Here is a 21,265-nt window from a genome sequence, read left to right as displayed (position 1 = left end):
TTTATGGATGAAAACAACCTTTGAGTCTTCTGAACAATATAAAATTTGGTTATTGATTTATTAAAATTAATATTCCGAATTAATACGTAGCATGGTTTCTCTTTCATAAAAGAGCATAAATCCATAACGCTACATTTTAATGGCGAGCGTATCCAGTCTTCTATATCTGCGATATGTCTGATTTCTTACATCTAAAAGCTACAAACAACGCTTTTCTCTGTGTTTCACTTTGATGTCTTATTTTGAACTTAACCGGAAATTGTTCCGCTCACTAAATTCTCCGAACCTCAGAACCGAGACTAAATTCTCGGACACCTTTCGTCTCAGTGTGTTGACACTGTGGGCGAGCTATTGTGGAAAATATCTCCATTGCATGAGCGACTTATAGAAGACTAATCTGAACGGAATGCCCGTAGGCACCTACTGTTGCTTGATTGCACGGTAAACGTCGTAAGCCGGGTTATGGCCGTCACGCGTTACTGCATTCAGATTGCGTACGCTTTTTAAAGTCCGTATTACAAGCGGGGCGAGATGCCTACTTGTTAATCGGGAAAGTTTAAGTCTGGTCGCTACAGACAAAGAACGCTAGACCTGGCCGGAGAGCTAAGCTAGCACCACAGTTAGACAAAAAGGGAATGTGTCCCGTTAGATTGTCATACCATTTCTGACACAGTCAGTCTGTGTCCTCACAAAACCCGCATTGGCGGTGGTTCTTGTAAATCGCTACGGTGTGTAGAATCTACATTTTGCTACGTTTGTCCGTCTGATAGCATCTCGGCAGCGTAGGGTTTATTATTTTTTTATTATTTTTATTTTGGACCGGTGATCGGGTCGGCTTTCACAGCCTCCATCGCTCGGATCCATGCCTTTTTCTTCCATCTTGTGAAGTTGTGTGTATTCATTTCTCTATCAACAATTCCTTGTTTTACCCTGTGTCATAAAGTTAAGTAGGCTACGGACAGTCCTTGTTTGTGTGAGACATATTAAGGAATCTGCCCGGAGTTTTACGTCGGCTCAGAAGGTAAAAACGCGAGTTGCTCTGAACTTAATGGGAGATGGACGAGACACGACAAAATCTTTCTTGCACTGTTACACCTGGTGTAAGGTTCTCTGACGTTCTGCTTCCAGAACATGCCATGACGCAGGAGACTGTTCACCGGCCGAGCATCGCTGGTCCCTCCGCCCGCCCGAACGGGCCCGTTTTAGGCGGGTGCCGCCGGTCGGGAGCAGTGGGGACTAGTGGCTGCGGTTCGGTGCCAGCTGCACTGGGTCGGAGGTGGTTCTGGTCTGCAATTCATGACGTGAATTCAAACAACATGCTGTTTACAGTCATAACGCTTTTTCTTTACTTTTATTTCTTCCAGGGGGTCAAAAACCCACCATCAACATCAAGGTTTGAAATAAACAACACTTTCTCTGCTGCTTTTAAGCTGAATAAATCTCTTGAGCCTATGGTTAACCTCTCTGACAAACAGGTTGTGCTTAATCCTTTGGTTCCTAATGCTTCTCCTCTGTCATCCATGTTAAAGGCTGAACATCCCTCCAGCATGGGTGTGAAATCTTCAGGCTGTGATCCACCGCTTCAGTCAGAGGTCTGTTTTACTCGTCAGTCCGCTTCATGCACAAACCAGCTTCTTTATCGGGGCGTGATGGAAACGTCAGCCGCCGTGAAACACTTGTGGTCTCCGGACGGAGCTACCATGCCATTTAAGGGGTTTGTGCCCGGACATCTTGACCTTTATGTGAATGACCTTGTCACTTTTCAGTTTGTGGCCTCTGCTAATACGGTGGCCAATTCTTTTCTCCTTTCACAGGGGTGTGACTTAGTCTCGGGCCTCTGTGCTCTCTTTCCTGTGATTTCTCTTACAGGTGACCGCGACGACACAGAAAACCCTGCGGTTTCCAGCAGTCCTGTGGTCAGTGGCGATATTAAAGGTGGCTCGGTGGTTGCTGTGCACACCTCTCTCACGGGCTCGGGAAGGCAACCCGGCCCGGGAGGTGTAGGTGCGTGCAGTGATGCTATGCTCGGGGCCCCTCCTGACAAAGGGGGGGTGCTGAGTGGCTCTGAGTTTTCCGTTGCGGACTTCAGCCGGTTCGGGGGAACGCCTCCTCCGAGCGGGCGGGTCATTGCAGAAATCGACACTGACCTTCCACCAATTCAGCTGACAACATTGACCTCCGACCCGGAGTTAGGTGCTGCACCTTCTACGGGGCGGAGTTCTAGTCAGTCTGTAAATACTCTGGTTAAACCGGGTTTTTCTGATTCAGTGTGGGAACCTCCATCATTCTTGGGAATAAAGTATTCTTGGCTTCAGTTTTCAGGACAGACCATGTTCCTAAAGCTAGCATCATGTCTGTATCTGATTCTAAACATGGCTAGGTTTGCTTTGACACCCGTGACACAATCATCCTTGGATCACTCCTTTTCAGAACCTCCAAGTCCAACACCTCCGGGTCTTTGGACATCTGAACACCTACTCTTTCAGCACGATTCAGGTGACACTGTGCATCTTCTTGGTAATAGCGCTTTTAAGAGCTTAAGAACTGTTTGTTATGCTTCTCCTGTCTCACAGACACGGCATACGTTTGAGAAACAAAAGGGGGGTGGGGAGCCTCCTCCCGCTTTGCGAGCATCAGTTTCGCCTTTCCAGTTCACTACCATTTCTGATCACGACAAAATCGCCTCCGTTAAGCTGCAACCCAACTTTGAGCAGGTAAAATCAGGTTCTGATTTAACAACTAAACCATCAGCTTCACTCGAGTTCCGGACGGAACCCTCAGGTAAATTCAAACAAGTTTCCCTGTGGGTTCGTAACACAAGATACAAACAGTTTGATAACCAAATCGCTTATGAGCCTGCTCCCACTGATACGTCCAAACTCGTGTCTCTGTGGGTCCGCAATACCAGATTCAAAACTCTATTCTGACCAACTATTCTGACCGGATTCTTTTCCACTGACTGGTGGACCGTTACAAATTCTCTCGTTTGTGGGATGAATTTTTAACAAATGTGATATCCTTTGGGTTTTTTTTTCAGGTTACCTGCCTCCAGCCAGGGTCCTGTTACTAACTCACATCTTTAAGGATTACTAACCTACTGATTTACATTTTTAGAACTGATTTACATCTCTATCTTTTTATTAGTGCTTTGTGTAGCATGATTATATTTGATTACAAAGTTAATTTTATTTTGTTACTATTTCCCTTAAAGGGCCACAAGCCAATTTGCCCTTCATTTTCATGATTATTTCATTTATATATATGCCTTTAATTAATGCAGCCTGCTGAGTTTCACATATCAGTTAGGATTTACTTTCTTTTATTTGTATTTTCCCTGCATCACGTTTTTACATGACACGTAGAACAGGGTGCAGTACATTTCTTCTTTAGATAATTCACAAAAGGCACCCACATTTTCCCAGAGGCACCCATAGATAGGTTTTGATTGATTTCTTTGTTTTGCATCAAATGCTATCTATCGTGTGGGCTGTCTCACTTTGTCTCCTTCTCCGAGCTCGTATGGACTACATCCCATCAGAGGGGTCGTCTTCACCATCCTTCAACTGGTTTCCTGTCGCATGGGGCTTCGGTCGTGGTTCGAGATGGGTCGAGGTCTGCGCTGGACTTCGCCTGGACTACGCCTGGGGAATACATCACCTGCCCAGCTCCGTGTGGCACACGAGCTGCTTATCCTTTGCATACCTTTGCATTATTGCTGATGAAAATTAACTGCTATTGAAATAGCTCTGCTTTCAAGATTCCTAAGTGGATTACTTTACAATGATTGCAACAGTTTTGGCCTTAATCATCTGATCAGGATAGACTCCCTTCTACACGAGACCTGTGGTGACGCTTCATCGTTCCTGCCTTCATCTGGGATGTCTACCTTTACGAGTACATCACGTTATTGTGGTTGTGACGTCAGGTGGCCTCTGCTTGACCTCCATGTCGTCACAAAAGGGGGGAATGTAACGTGAGGAAATATGAGTTTTCTGTCACAATGGTGGTGTTGGACTCAGCTGTGTCAAAGCTGGGTCGCTGAGAACTTTCACCCACAGATTAAGACCTGAACGCCAGCGAGTCTGGGAGGAAACCATAACATCTGCCACCTGCAGTCTACCAGAAGATGTGTTTACATGAGTTGTACCCAGACCAAGTCAAAACATAAAGTTTAAACTTCTTTTTCTTGATTTTAATGTTAAAGTAACCATTATCATTTTGCTCATTATAAATGTGTTTAATCAAATGAATGGTTCTTATGCTTTTGGGGTAATTATAATGGTTTAATGAATCCATTCTTAAATAATGTTGAGAATGTTTGTTACTGACCTTCACACACACTCAAGCACAAACATTCACACACATCCACACACACCTGCTCACAGTAAACTCCAGACACATTTGATGACGCACGTTTGCTTTGAGAAGAGAAAGGTTTTTGGTAAGCTTCAGTCTTATGATTCAGTTCGTGTTGGACAACGAGAGAGAACAGACCTGAAAACCAAAGGGGGGGCAGAGCCGGCTGGCTCGTTCTTTCCCCCCTTTCACGCTGTTTCTGCCAAGCCAGGCAGAATAGCTGAATCGCAACTTCTAACGCAGACTCATTACTGAGTCTTTTGATTTCTGAGTGAATTAACTTAAGAAAGCGCGTCGACAAAACGCTTTACCATCAACGTGTACCGAGGGCAACTCTGGACCGGGTCCGCTCGACACCTCGTCTCCTGTCAGCCGTCGGTGTCATCCGGATGAACCACAACATCCTCCACGGCCCGGATCCGAAAGAGGGTCCACAAGAATTCGGTGAGACAGAACACGGTGTTTAGCGTTTTGATGCATCTTTTCCAACTAAAAGCCTAAGTTTATTCAAACCATCACTTTTCACTCAGACACCTGTTTCTTCCTGAAGCAAAATCAGATGCACGCATCCATCCCATCTCATATCACTCTCACCATCACAACATTCCCAATCTTCATAAATTCATCAGAAGGTCTATTTGAGCCAGAACAGCATATCAACTGTTAAAGAGATTGTCCCACAAAGTTACCAATGTTGATTGCATTTCCTGTTTGTCAATTTCGAAATCATTAGTTTAATTTGAAGAATTAAAACTTTTAAACGTCAAACTGGTTTCCTCATTGAACTGAAACACAGACACTCAGATATTATCGGCAGTTTATGGATGAAAACAACCTTTGAGTCTTCTGAACAATATAAAATTTGGTTATTGATTTATTAAAATTAATATTCCGAATTAATACGTAGCATGGTTTCTCTTTCATAAAAGAGCATAAATCCATAACGCTACACCTGTATCTGCTCTACCCTCCTCATATGCTGCGCTCCCATTCCCGATCTCCACTGGGCTTTTCCAGTGCACCTTCAGTTCCCGTTTTAAAATAAAGATTCTTTTTTTACCATAAGATCTGTGAGTTTGTGATTTTGCATGTCTTGGGTTAAACGCATTCCCCAAACATGTCAAAAACAGAAAAAGAAAAACATGAAAATGAAACTAAATGATCTATACATCATACAGACTATAAGTGATGTGTTTAATCAGCATTTTAAGTGTTGTTTGAAATTGTTATTTAAACTTTTACCACGGCCAAATTGTGTTGTGACACATTTCCTGTTTTGGGCGCAGCGTAGGCCTAGCTTTACTATAGACCTACACAATAAGGCCGGGCATACACTGTGCGGCTTTTTCACTTTTTTGAACCGATTTTCCAGTCGTGCGAGAATCCACAAGATCGGGGCGGGTTTTGCGCTGAGCGTCGTGTAGTGTACAGGGAGTTACGAGAGGCGATTAACACCACGTGACCAGCTACTGATCAGCAATCGTGAGCTCGCAAGGACTTCTGGCGTGTTTAATATTTTGCTCGTCCCTCGTGAGGGTATTGTACTGTTGAAGCGGCGCTGCGAGCAGCTGCGACCCAAAAAGTATCAGAACCGCTCACGGCGCATGCGCAATCATCCATCAACACCGCTTACCCGCTATTTTCCTAATAACACACGCTGTTCATTTTTTTATTTCTACATGTTTTTTTTTACTCACAAAGTTTGTCAAGAAGGCGTGTTTGTCGTGTTCATGTCAAGTTAAACTGATCACAAAACACAGATTTACTTTCTTTATTTCAATTTCCTCATCCAACCTCCATAAATCCCTGAGGCTGTCAGCCTCTGATTGGCTGTGTCCTCCTGCAGCACTCCCGAAGGACAACAGGCAAGACAAAAAAGTCTGACGTGTTGTGTAAAAACTGCTATTTTTAGCATATTTTTAGGTCCGACGTGTTGCTACCGGACGTACAGTGTGAGCAGTCAGGTCGCATCCGAGAACTGGGTCGTGCAGTGTGAGCGCATGACTCGTGAGATCTGCCCTGCGAGGAAGTCGTACAGTTTGAGCTGAAGTTGAGTGCTACGAGTGAAAAAGTCACACAGTGTCCGCCCAGCGTAACTGGTGCTTGCGTGCTGGATCCCCCATCAATACAAACAATCGGAGAGCCCTTGGGCGCAGAGGTTTTTTATCAAAACCGGCTTAGATCATGATGTTCACCTGGAAGTGTAAGCTCTCCACAGTTAACAGTTTTTTTTTCTTTAGTTCACTGTTCTTTGTTCATTTTAGAGCAGCTAAGTACACCTCATGGAGTTTTTTATTACAGAGGGAAAAAAAAATGGAATTTAGCATCAGAGTCTTTTAAAACTCTCCAACAAGTAAAAATGTGGAATTTTTTAGTAGAACATTGATTATTACAACCATAAACCAGCAAAGGTAAGACTGAATTTATGCTTTTGACTTCATACAATTTGCTTTGTTTTGTATGCTGATTTTGCATATTTTGGTGAATTTTAGGTACTTTTTGGAACAACAGTTTCTGCTACCAGTTGGAATAAATTTGTGTGATGCATGTGACGGCTTGGGGGTGGGAGGACAGGGGAAGAGTCCAAGGGCTGGAGGCTAGGCTAGTTTTTAAACCACTTGTCGGATTCCTTATGTAGATTAGACTTAGTAACTGTTTAAACCGTCAAATTGTTTGTGAAAAGCTTTTGAGCTTTTGTTTTCAGTTGTGGCAACCAACCTAGTTCTGGTGGATGTTTTCACTTAAATCTTTGGCCTTGTATTGTAGTTTGATCGTCAGGGATTGAGCTGAGGTTAAGTAAATTTAGTTTATTGGTTAGAAAAATAATTTATTGTGTGACAGATCTTTAGTCGATTTGTAAAACTCTGTTAAATCTTAGTTGACATTTTAGAGTCTCTTGGGTTTTCTCCCACAAGGGTTACTTTTAGTATATTATCAAATATTACAGGGTTTTTTTCAATTGCTAACAAGCTCTCACCCAGACATCAGATACTTGTTCTAAACTCTTAACACAGATTCACTCCTACAAAACACAATTGGCCAAATAGAAAATTTTCTTCTCAAAAACACATTTTGACAAACGTATACTAACTCTTCATTTCAAAATAGAACATATCTTTCTCTGCACACACTATCTTTACCCCAAACACTGGACATCTGACTCAAAGTAAAATCATTCTGTCAAAAAGTAGAACTTGTTTTCTCTTCACAGCATACATTCAGTCAATCAAGGTACAACAGGTTTCAAAATACTGGTGATTGTTGTCATTACAAAAAACGCGTAGGGTTTTATGTTTCAGTTTTAGAAATATTTGCATGCAAAACATGCAATCCACCGTTTTTACACTACATTTCTTGGTTGTGAACTGTATGTCCACATAAAGAGTGATAAATGATAAATGACCCGCACTTGTATAGCGCCTCTCAGAGTAAGGACTCCAAAGCGCTTTACACTTCAGTATATCATTCATCCAATCACACACACATTCATACACATGTCAAAGCATTCCAGTAAAAAGCGAATCCTTTTTTTCTTTTACTGTTTATTTCAGAAGGTAGAGCAGAAATGATGTTTACAGTATGACAGAACAGAAAAGGTTCTACAGTATTGCTTGTAGTGAACAAAATATCAATGAAACAGACAAGATAATTCTGAACAAAAAACAGCACAAAGCCCAGATAAAAAGGAGTCAACTACAAAACACACAAAATTACTGTAGCTAATCTCTGCAATCTTCAAGGTTAGACCACATGCTTTTATCAACCTCACATCTGATATCCTCCAAAGCGATGCACCTGGGATAAATCTGCTTGCTATGTCGGGTCCACCCTTGGCAATCATCAACTGTGATGTCTTGGTAACATCTCCCAAGCTGTCAGCCTCTGATTGGCTGTGCAAGTCATAACATCAAAACCTTACAACTGGGTCATCCTGGGTGATTCGACAGTTCTAGAGAATCGCTCAGACCGGCCATCTGTAGCAAAACCTCTTTAACCATCAAAGATTTTGACGCGTCATCAAAACCTTTTTGCACCTGCAAAGCTGATGAGCAAACAGTTCCTGCAGAAACAAAGCTGATGTTGTTAGACTCCTTAAGAGTCCGCCAGACGCACGGTTCCATCCAGCTGTTGTGACCTGAGACATCTCTGGACTGAAGAGTCGGTACCACGGTATTCTACAGCCCTCCGGTGCCAGAGGTCAGCCGACCCCTGCGACTTTCAGATCCACCAAGAGGGTCTCTCCAAAACGGGTGAAGTAGACATGACAGATTGCGTCTGATGTTCTTCTGATGATAACAACTTTATAGCTTAGAGCAAACCAAATTCTTTTCACCAGAACTCAGCTTACTTTGATAAGGAAACTCTGACTGACATCACATTCACACATAGGTTCCTTCATCACGTTTACTTACATCCACTCACAGTAAATACTTAGTTAATTAGTCATGTTTTAATTGTTTGCAAAATAAATTCTTACTTTTATAAACCTGACTCCTTGAAGTAACACGAAGTGTGGTTGATTACTGAAAAAGCAAAGAACCTAGATCTTCTGAATTAAAACCTAGAATCTTCTGATAATTACAATAAAGACTTATCAGGTTAATATTTTATATTTATATAGAATATTACATCTTTCTGCTCATAACAAATAAAAATCATCGATTTGCCTACGCTACAGAGTTGAGAAAAGTATATACACTATACCTAGACAAATAGTCGTTGTAGCTCCATGACACTGTTCCTTTTGAGAGGAACAGTGACAAACAGTGTAGAGCTGCTTCATCCACACTCTGTGTTTGGACAATGTCGATGTAATAGTTGCGAAGCTGATGCCATCAATATTGTTAGATATCTCATGGTCCTCCACAGTCTGAATGTTTTTATTGCATTATTTGCAACAACCATTTCCACAATGGCAAGCTCTTGATCATTATTGAGGAGCTTTCCTCTTCCCTCAGTGGGTGGAAGCCGTCGCATTCTTTAGAGGGAAAAAATGCATTACTGTATGGTCTTATTTGTGCTTCAAGTGACAATAGAAGCAATCCATGTCAGCGCCGTTCAATGTCGACACAATGACTCTAAAATAAAGTGAAATAGAATAAAATACGAACACATAATTTATATATTTATGACAGTTTATGTTTTATGAGAAAGTAGGAAGCTGGGAAATGGAAGGCCTGATAAAACAAAGAAACAGACTTCAAATATATCATACACTGTGTACATTTCGTGCAAATTGTGTTAGTGTGTCTTGCTCAAGTTAAAAACAAAATAGTCTTTTTTTTTGTATTTTTACAAACTTTTCCTTTTTTGCCTTCTATAATACAGACAGAAATACTGATGATCTGTGCATATATTACTAGAGGTCCTTTTTGTGCCCTGATACATTTGCAAAAACTAAAAAAAAGCCTGCTATGATGAAACTCAGTGAAAGAAAGTCAACCGCATCTCCACAAAGATGGAGCTACCAGCCTGAGTCAACGATTTGTAGCCCTATAATATTAAAGTCCACATTATTGCTTCCCAGAGTTTGTAGAGTAGACACATCCTGACATCAATGAGCATCTCTGGATCTGCCAAACTTACACAAATGAACTTCCACCCAGAGAACCACTGTGGAACGAAAGCTGCTGGATTGTAAACTGTGAATATTTAACAAAATATGGAAATCTGTGAAATCAAGTCGGAGATTTATACAAGGAAAATATCGTTTCTTGATGTTTCCTTTCCTTTGTAAAAGAATAAAAAGACAAAAAATAAAAACACCTCAGAATAATGTTCCCTTTGCTGATATGAAACAAGAATGTTTAACCTTCTAGTCTTTGTCATTTCAAAGCATTTGTTACGTTTTCATGAACAAACTACAGTTCTGATATCTTGGTTAAGCAGCCAATAAATTATGTGAAAAGGTAGAATCTGAATATTCTTGTTAAAAGGTAGGGGGTAAATATTGTTGCTTTTAAGCTTAATATTATTACCTTTACTTATGACCAATAAGCTGTGATACTCTATATAAACATAGAATATCAACCTGCTTGGTCTTTGAATGTTTAATCGGAAGATTCTAGGATTCTTTGTTTTTTCCAGGGATCAAACACACTTTATCTCAGTTCAGACAGTCAGGTTTATTAAAGCAAGAAATTTATTTTCTAAATAAATTAAAACAAGACAAATTAAATAGGACGACTGTGATGGATGAATCTCAATAGATGGAAGGTGAGATGCATGGTAACTGACTGGTGTGTGTTCATCAGAACCTTGTATCTAGAAGAACTGAGTTCTGGGGGAACATAATTTGGTTTGCATTAAGCTTTGAAGTTGGTTCTTATCAAAATGGCATCAGACGCAATCTAGCTGTGTTCTACGTACCCCTGAGACTCCCCTTCGGATCCAAGATGTCGGGGTGGGGGGTGACCCCAAGTACGACGAGGTCGGTCCAGAGTCGTCTCCCGGATCACAACAGATAGATGAAATTGTTTGCGTCTAAAACAGCTGTTTCTGAATAGCTGAAGGAACCATTTTGCTGTGTCAGCTGTAGGTAGCTTTTAGCTTGTCGAAAGCTTGCCAAGAGATGCGATGGTTATAGAGTTTCCTCCGATGGCCAGTCAGAGTTAGCTCAACTACCAGGATGCTGAATCTCACAGAATGCTAGAATGAATGAATGAATGAATGAATCAACCAATCAATCAATCAATCACTCCGAAGGCGATTTTGTTTTAATATTCTTATATTATGATTTGTTTGGCCAATCGGAACATGCCATGTTAAGGGGTGTTAACAACAAACCCTCAGAACATCACACCTTCTTTCAGATACAGGATGCTCTGATTTGTGGGTAAGAAAATATCTATGTGTAGTGTTGTTACTTTAACTTTAATTTATCTCTAAACAACCTTGTGTCTGAGTGTAGATAATGATTACATAATGATTACCTTGTCATATCAAACATTACTGGTCATCATATATAAATCTTTCAATGTAATAATAATATTCATTACCACGATAATTCAAGCACAAACTAATCAACCTTATTAATTTAAGCACAGATTAATCAATACATTATTATTATCCATCAACCATATGATCATTCACTGTTATAATGGTCCAGTCCTTTATTCTGTATAGGACAGCCTAGATTAGCAGACAGCCTTGGCAGCGAGGAACCTTGAGAAGGGAACATGATGTTGACAATACGTTATCATGTGTTCAGAGCTGCAGAGAGGCCCGGACTCCCACTGATGGAATGGCAGGATCCGGCAGATTAAAGGCAACAAATGTAGACCCCTGTCTCCATATGACCAGAAACTGAAGAGGTCAAACTGTACATGAAAAACTGACCATTTGTGGACATTAAAAAAGCATACATAAAATATGAAATAGTTTAAAAGGTCTTTAATAATAAAGAAGGCAAAAAAGACAGATAAAAAAGGGCGAGCCATGGACTGATCCTCTGATTACTGGACAACCCACTCTACCTCCTGATCTACTGCTGCCAGTAGGGAGGCATAATATAGAGAAGACAGGAGGAGTGCTAATAACAAAAATAAAATAAAACAAAGTGAGATAAAACGAGATAACACTAGAGCTAAAAGCACTGGATTGGACGACATTTTTCCAGAATTGTACATTTCAGAGTTGATTAAATCATTCATTTTTTGACAGAACATTTTATTGGCGTGAATTTGCTTTTGACTTTGGTGGGGACTATTTGGTCATCGCAGGATATCAGCGGGGACACATCACCTCTGTCTTTCCCAGATCTACGTCCCTGTAGCAATTAAATTAATGGTTGCTATCTGTTTATTGAAAGCATCTCAAGCAATAAGGCAACAGAAGTTATGAAGAAAATCTCTGACGTCACCTTTACCATTGTCTACATAAATGCCAACGCACGAAAAATTTCTAATGTAGGTGCTTGATCAAGAGAAGCCACTGCGCCCCTAATTTTTTTTACATTCGGATCACAATTACATCACACACTGTTTGTTACCACTAAAGTAATGCAATTTTTAAGTCCTATTTAACACATGCACTGTGTTAAACTAGTCTGTCACACTAGTCTGACATCAATTGGCCGTGGAAATTTTAAATGGTAAAAACAGAGCAGATCTTTATCACTGAGAATATTGCAATTTTCGTAAAAAACACATTTCCCCAGGTTTGTAAACATAGTTTTTAGCTTTTGTCTTTCAACCTGAGCATGTGTGAAGCGCCAGTGAACAATATTCTGATGAGCTAAAAAAGAAGGTTTGTTTCCAATTCATCAAAAACTGCCCTCAAATGAATGTTTTCTAAATGTCTAGATCTAGCTGTAGATGTCAAAACGAGAACAGCCTTTCATTAGAAAGGGGAAAATGCATGGCTCTAATTTAGGTTTTTCTTTTATTCACTCAGACTATCCAAATGAGCTAAACAGCCATGCTAGTTAATGAGCACCATCAAAATAAAATGTCCGTAGTTGGTTCCAAACAGCAATAATGGTTGTATTTATCTGTCTTTGCTACTTGATGATCAGGAGCCCAGTGCTGTAAAACATTATAAAGCATCATTTTATGTTCATATCATTTTCACATCAACAGGCTGTGAGTAAAAGATTTTTACAACTAAATGTCATATTATGACTTCTAAGTTGTATATTTATTAAAAATGTTGTACATAAAACCTAGAGCGTCTTTGTGTTTTCTGAGTCATCACATTAATCGAAATAATAAAGAAGAACAACAAGGAATGTCAAAGCAAACTGTTAGTCTCTGCTGACAATGATTTGCTATAATTTCAGCAGAATGAATTTCTGAAAATACAAGCATTTCTTCTTTCTTTAACTGCAGCAGAGTAGACAGCGGTAATACTGGGCATGGTGTCAGAGCAAAGAACGAAAAATTGAGTGCAAGTCAACAGAGCTGAAAGAGCTATCTTCTAATACGCTTTGCCTTAGGCCCTGCATTGCACACATGTTGTGCTCCAATTTCAATCAAACGTAATGATGTGTGTTTAAATCACGCCTGTAACGTACTTTGAGATTAATCAGCTTGCAAAAGTTTATAATTAGCATGACTACAAATCAGACATCAGCACGTTGCATAAATGACGTCACCACACAATCTCCTCTCCTCTAGCTTACCTGCTTCTTACCACATGGCCAGATTCTTGGTGGTTCTTTACTCCTGAAGGAAGGATTTGATGTTTGCTGAACTTACAGCCATTTTCCCTCAGTTTTTCTCCATGTCTGATTCGGTGACGTCACTTTTGTGAAGCGAAAAAAAAAAAATTCTCCCCGTTTGAAGATAAGCGCTTTCTTGGTGTCAAAATGCGTCTTTAAAATTCATACATACAAATGTGAAATTGTTACGGATCCTGGGCTCCCGCACCTTGAATGGCCCTGTTCTGCTCCCTCCATGCTGTTCAGGACCTTGGACAGGTCCTCCGTCAGGCTGGCCTCCACTTCGGCCCGCCCACTCTGCCCCAGCTGCGGACAAGCTACCACTGATGAGATGCTCTTAAAAGGACTCCCGATTCCGTTTCTCAGGGAGAGACTCACAGACCTAAAACCTCTGTCTTTCTCTCCTCGGCTAGATTCGTGTAACATTTGTGATATTGAGTAGCTTTGACGAGAGTGTGGATATTCGTATTTAGTAACCGTTTGTTCGTGTCGAGATCCCGTTCTGATTCTGCCCCAGTGAGGCCTTTTTCGTTGTCGTTTTCAGCTTTATACCTCGCTTTTCGTTAATACCCCTTTTGAATATTGATAGCCGTTGAGTTTTGGTTTATAGTTGGTTCCGGCTCGTTGTTTTCCGTTTTTGTATCAATAGTTATTTCCGTGTTTTCGTCCCTGGGACCGTTTGTCCCAGGTGTTTTGAGTTACCTCCGTTGTGTGTTTTGTTAGACTGAATGTGGATTTTTCCAGTCGAGGACTGTGATTAAAATCAGTAAAATAAACCCCTTTTATTTACTCTCACCCCTCCTTTTCTGCATCAGTTTTTATGTTACCCCTTGCCACAAACACCTTACCAAACACCTAGGGTTTGTAACAGAAATCCATGGAACATAACAAGCGGAATTAGAAAATAGCATTTTTAGCCCCTTTGACTTACATTGATTTTTTTTCATTCTTCTGGGGACCCGTGGTCTGTAAGTAGATGGGCATTACTTAGGCTTCCTATACTACTTCCAAGTAGGAGTCAGAATAATGAGTTAGGGTTAGGGTTACCATGACACTACACACAACTTGAGATAGACAGTGGGGTTAGGGTGAGTAAAGAACATGTCTGTGAGGGTGTCTCAAATATGCTGGCATGAAACACAACCAACACTAATTTTGCCATAAACACTAAAGTTTTAAGTATCAGGCGTGACATTAAAGCAGAAGCTTTGATGCTACACCTGAGAGTAAATCTGTAAGGCTTGTCACCAGCATTCAGACATTAATTCTGTTTGCTTTACAGCCAGACAGGACACGGGAAAAATAAATAAATCTAAATGATACCAAATCAACAAATCAAAGTTAGAAAATGATGGCAGGAAACAAGAACATACTAGAATATAAATAAACAATATTGAAAATGTTGTTTTCTTTACAAGTGTTAATATTCCTTTTCATTAAACAAGTTATTATCCTAATTTATTAATAGTTGATATGTTTAAAGTGTTGTTTAGTTGGAAATTATCTCAGAGAGAGAAAAAAATGTTTGATTTTAAATTTCAGTGAGTTAATTATATGAAAACAAAGAAAAAATCTACAAGGATGGCGAGTAACAAAAGGATTTTTTATGAAAAAGGCTTTTTTAGGGGGTTACTCAAGGTAAATAAGTAAATGCTAAAGAGGAAATAAAAAGGAATTAAAATTAATTTGAAACACTTTAGTTCAATAAGATGATATTTGCATGTTTAAAAAACGATTTAGTCAGACTAATGAAGCAATTCCATCAGATAATGAAGGCTTGATGACAAATGCTGTTTGTGTGTCTCCCTTTGTTTCTTAAATTTCTACCTCCACTGATTTATAGGACTCCTGTTGAACACCAAATGAAGAGATGTGATTGAGCTTCACCCGTGACTCATCTCCAAAGAAAAGTGGAGTTTGACTTCTGTGCTGCAGATTTCTACCTGAACCCATGCTGTGGGCCGACGTGAGTCTGAAGACTGAACCCACAGTTCTGCTGCTACAGCAGAAAGCGTCCAGCACCGCCAAGTCAGGAAATGTACTCTCAGAGAGGGGAGGGAGTCAACATGGCTCAGTGGTTGAAGGATTTCTCTAGTCTAAGAAATCACCTCACTGTTGCTGGAGGAGATCCTTTAGTTGCTGCTCATTTGTAGGTCAATAATAATAGGTCTGTAGGTCTGAAATAATAGAATAACTGACCTTTTAGGCTAAGCCTTCACTTTAATGATCAATCACTTTCTACCTCCAGGAATGAATAAACAATTCAGCAAAGTGAAAATCTGCTCAAAAGCAATAATCTTCTGAACCTAGAGGAACTTTGAAAACTTGCTTGTCCAGGCCGTTTCTCATCTGAGCTGTTTATCTGAATATCGGCTCCAGCTGAGATGAAAGTAGTTGCCCCTCTTCTTTGGGAGTCTGCATTCTCCAATCTGTCTGATGATGCTTCTTTAGCCATGTTCAAAATTACAGAAAGCCATCAAAAACACAACAGATAACCTCCACACCATGCAGGGACGTTGATTCGGTAAAAGCTGTGACAGGTGGAGGTTCACAGGTGCCGAAAAGAATAACTATGAATTTCTTTTTGATGACTTTAGTAATAATTTGGTCATTTTTAAGACAATGTACACATTTCCAGTCTCTAATTGTTTTTTTTTTATAGTATTTCATTTCATTCATAAGATTATAAAAACCCTATTCAACTAAATATTCTGACATGAGCTACAGTTTAGAACTTCCTGCCACCGTCTCACCCTGATGAGATACTTCACCACTTCTATCTGGAGCAGGACAACAAATTAAAGCAGTAATAATAACCCTGTCTTTTCTCATTAACTTCAGGAAGATGAAAAGATTACAGAGAAACTAAACATTCACAGAGTGTTTTTGCAAAACATGCACTAATAAATTGCTGCAGCAACTAATAAGGTTGGCAGAAGGCAGAGGGGAAACATGTAGCATTTTTGTAAGAAAAAAAAATTCCCCTGTGTCCTAGCAAACACAAATAATGTCTGAATGCTGGTGACAAGCCTTACTCTCAGGTGTAGCATCAAAGCTTCTGCTTTAATGTCATGCCTGATACTTAAAACTTTGATATTGTTTTTTTGAAAGCTTTATAATTCCGACCAGACACGGCGACAGAGGTGAAAGAGAAAGGAAGAAACAAAAGGAAGGGGGATTCCACAAAAATAAATGTAACCCAGAAGCTAGAACCTTAATGAGGTATTAACTAATTGGCTTACTAATATGATCCATCCTCAATTTAGATAAAATATAAAATATAAATTAAGGAAATTAACAATACTAATTAATAGATATCTAATTAACTAATAGATAATTTCATAATGAATTATTGGAAGGGTGAATAACTAAAATAACGAGTTTAATATTAAACATCGGTTAAAACAAGAATCTTGAACATCACTAACAGAAACAGAAGAGGAAAGCTGTATACTATTGGTCCAGGTGGGAATCTGAAATTTCATTGGCTGAGAGAAATAAGTCCCGCCTCCGCGAAATAAAACCGTGCGACGCAGCTGAGCGAGAGGAGAGACAAACGGCTGTGCAGCACGCAGATACAGAAAGCAAAGACTGAGCGGTTAGAGAGAGAGAGAGAGAGAGAAAAAAAAAACAACGGTCGAGGCCGTGAAGAACCCTGATTTGGGTGCCGCATAGATAGAGGGAGAGGCGGACTTGACTCCTTCTAATAAGAGCTAGGAACTTGGAACCAACGCGGTGAGTAAAGAAAAAAGAAGAGAAAAAGCTAACGATGCAACTTAAAAAAAAAAAGGAAACTTAAATAGCTTATCAAATTAATTCCATTCTTATAGATTTGTGTGGAGACGACAGAGTGAACCAATCCTCTGTAGGAGGGAACCGTTGGAGCGCGTTGGTGAGTGAATGAGATTAAATTCAGTAAATTATTAAATTCAAAAAGCTAATTACAGCAACCGAGGTGACAGCAGTGGGCTGCTAGACGTTAGATCCCAGGAGTTAACATCTCAAACTACCAGTTAACGGTGGTAGGGCATATAGGAGTTAACGGCTCAAACCGCCAGTTAACGGCGGTAGGGCATATGGGATTCCCAGGAGTTAACGGCTCAAACCGCCAGTTAATGGTGGTACGGCCTAGATGTACAAGGTCCTCAGGGGCGTTATAGCTAACGCCATAGAATTAGCAATGCGTCCCTTAACCAAACATTTAATAATAAAAAAAATAGATAAATAAAAATAAATAAAAGCTAACTGATTAGGGAGGAATTATTTTACAAAGGTGGACCAAAGGACCAGAATTTATATTTTGTTGAATTTTGTTATAGAACATTTTATTTATTTATTTATTTATTTATTTATTTATTTATTTATTTATTTATTTATTTATTGTGTTACAGATATACAAGGTGTCACAATGCTGTATAGAAACACAACTAAATGTATCCTTGTTGTCATGAATGTATTTCTTGTTGAATAGTGTAGAGTAATAGAATCTAACTGAGCCTATTGAGCTGAACAATTGTTGTCATATGTAATTATATTTCCAGAGCTACTGAGAATTATTTTAATAGACAATCAAATTGATGTTATGTTAGTTGAACTGTGAACCCAAACATGATTGGCTATGCCAATAGAGTGAAGCATTTGTTTAAGTCTGTAAGACTTTATGCTGTGATGTGACGAGAAGGGTCGATGCCAACTCGCTAACAGTCCTGTTGTTTACAGGCTGGGTTTTTTTTTTTCCTTGGGTTTGATCCCGACTCCTATGATCACTCACTTGGAACGAGAACTGGATTTCTTCCTGACGAGGGAGATGGCGAGCCTTAACCACTGAACGAACCAGGACATCTCAAGTAACTGAAGAGCAGACTGCTCTCTTCTGTGAACAATCTCAACGGTGCGGTAGGAAAAAATCGCACCACCGGACTCTGACTTTCACCCCAAGCGTGGGGATTTGACTTGACGCCGGCTGACTTGTGACTCATATGATCAAATCTCATACCGAGCATTTTACTATTGTCGATTGTTTTCATCTGTTTTTGTGTGTTATCTTTATGTGTTATATTTCCCATTATTATTAAAATTTAGTATATAAACCGTTTCATGCTATACCCGTGACTCCAGTCATTCTTAAACAACCTCCAATTCTCCCCGAACCTAATTATTGGCCCATTTGTTTATTTTTTCTTTTAATTATCTTATTGTATCCTGTAATCCGGTTACATAAAACTTGGCGAGCCAGCCAGGAGAATTGTAGAGTTGTTACCTTAGCTAACCATTGACTGACATCATAAGAGTGCCTGGAGGTCACAGTGGTTTGCCATTTTGGCATTATTGGTACTTTTGAGTGTTTTAAAATGGAAGTTGTGAAAACAGAAAAGGTCAAAGTTTCAAATGCTGTTTTAATCAGTGGGTTAACTGATACAGACCTTGATAACGAAGTCTTTGGGTTTATGGAAGGATTCGGACCAGTTAACAGGCGCATTAAGTTACCAAACTGTGATCAGATTATTGTGGAGTTTCAACATGAAGCCACTGTTAAGGAATTAAAGAAACAATGTTTACCCTATGACAAACCTTGTACTAGGAACCCAGATGTTTTCTTTCATATTCAAGACCTAGCCAGCGCGTACAGTCTAGAAACTAGCACATCTGCCACTGATGCCTATCTGTCAGAGCTCAGGGACATATCTGCGCGTAGCAATCAATCATTTAAAGACCTTCTAATGGAGGAACTGGCAAAAATTGGGGAATCTTTAGGAAGGGATACCCATGCATCTGAACCAGTCACTGAACCAGAGCCAATGCTCCATAGTGACCAAGTTACATATTCCCTGCCTTTAACACCAGAAGTTAACTATATGAACAACTCAAAGGACAATTGTCCACCTACAGAGACTGGAAAACAAAACCCTTGCATTCCACCAAATCTTTTAAACACACCTGAGGTTCAGCGAGTTATTGTGGAACACATTGTTAAAAGCAGTGAGGTTATCCCTCCGCCTACTTCACAATACAGACTAAAACCGTTCTCAGGGCGAGTTCCACACCCTTCTTTTGAAACTGACTATGATACTTGGCGTAGTAGTGTAGTGTTATGCATAAATGATCCTTCACTCACCAAGTCCCAAATTGTACGAAGAATCGTGGAGAGTCTGTCAGCCCCAGCAGCGAGCATCGTTAAAGCTCTTAGTCCAAAATCCGACCCGGAAACGTACCTTGAACATCTCGATTCAGCTTACGCAGCTGTCGAAGACGGCGACGAGCTCTTTGCTCGCTTCTTAAACACAAACCAGGACAGTGGTGAAAAACCTTCCGATTACTTTCAGAGGTTATACACCTTGTTAAACCTAGTTATTCAGAGGAATGGAATTTCCTCCAGTGACGCCGACCAGCAGCTGCTCAAGCAGTTTTGCAGAGGCTGTTGGGACAGCTCGCTGATTTCAAACCTGCAACTCGAACAAAAGAAAGACAACCCGCCTCATTTTACAGCACTTCTCCTCAAACTGCGCACTGAAGAAGACAAACAGGCTACTAAAGCAGCACGCATGAAACAACACTTAGGGGCACAACGAACTAGAGTGTATTCAAATGTGCAAACAACATGCTCTCAGAGTAAAAACACTTGTGAACTGGAAATAGATGATAACTGTGATGACTTACGCAAACAAATCGCTGAGCTCAGGAGCCAAATTGCACAGCTTAAGGTTAACAACACAGATAAAAAGGCAAAGAAAACTCAAAAAGAGTCAAAACCCCGTGTGGGGACTAAAATTCCAGATGAGCCCAAACAGATTCAGCAGATAACAGCAGTGGTGCCCAGACCAAAGCCTGGATACTGTTTTAAGTGCGGAGAAGATGGGCACATAGCTTCTAGCTGTAGCAACGAGCCAAATCCAGCACTAGTTGCAACTAAAAGACTTGCTCTTAGACAGAAGCAGCGCGAGTGGGAGATGTCAAAGCCAATTGCTCAGTCTCCTCCTTTAAACCGGTAGAAGCTCCTATCGTGGGACAGATAGGTGCTAAAGTAGAACCAAGTCCCTCTAAGGAAAGGACAGAGAGACTTTTTTGCAAGCCAGTTCATGCTCATTCAGTGCCAAAACTTCCCAAAAGATTAGTGGGTGGGCGATGCACAGCTACAGTCTCAGTTAACAGTGTTGAATGTAATTGTTTACTGGATTCAGGGTCCCAGGTAACCACCATTGCCAATTCTTTTTACCAAGAACACTTACCTGACCTCTCAATTAAACCCATCAGTAATCTGTTAGAAGTCGAGGGCGCAAACGGTCAAGCAGTTCCTTATTTAGGATACATAGAGATAAGTGTCACATTTCCAAAAGAGCTCGATCAGTCTGGACTTGAGTTACCTACCCTTGCGTTAGTGGTTCCGGATATAAGCTCAAACTCTGATACACCACTACTCATTGGCACAAACACACTCGATCCTTTGTATGAGCAATTGTCTGCCAATAACTTACCTGATTCCAAGGCACTCTCTTATGGGTACCAACACGTGCTAAAAGCCTTAGCAGTCAGAAACAAACAAAGCAAAGATGGACGAGTTGGTGTGGTGAAGCTTCGAGGGAGAACCCAAGAAGTTCTCCCTGCAAATAAAAAACTGTTACTAGAAGGGTTTATGCAACCCAGCCAAAACAAGCATGAGCCTTATGCACTCATTGAACAACCCACCAATGGTTCTCTACCAGGGGGTATAATTGTAGACTGTTGCCTCATTTCCTTACCTTCACATGGTCC

The 21,265-nt window shown here is 40.3% G+C and overlaps 1 protein-coding gene across 1 annotated transcript; it reads left to right on the top strand.

Moving 5' to 3' along the window:
* Positions 1–464: 464 nt before the first annotated feature.
* Positions 465–3,075, top strand: LOC129159210 (uncharacterized). Its single transcript, XM_054736884.2, has 2 exons — positions 465–1,021; positions 1,129–3,075. Exon 2 carries the CDS (start codon positions 1,137–1,139, stop codon positions 2,925–2,927), a length of 1,791 nt encoding a protein of 596 aa, XP_054592859.1. The 5' UTR covers positions 465–1,021; positions 1,129–1,136; the 3' UTR covers positions 2,928–3,075.
* Positions 3,076–21,265: the final 18,190 nt, after the last annotated feature.

Source organism: Nothobranchius furzeri, chromosome 11, assembly GCF_043380555.1.
Source record: "Nothobranchius furzeri strain GRZ-AD chromosome 11, NfurGRZ-RIMD1, whole genome shotgun sequence".
Lineage (NCBI taxonomy): Eukaryota > Metazoa > Chordata > Actinopteri > Cyprinodontiformes > Nothobranchiidae > Nothobranchius > Nothobranchius furzeri.
This window is presented reverse-complemented; position numbering and strand designations above follow the sequence as displayed.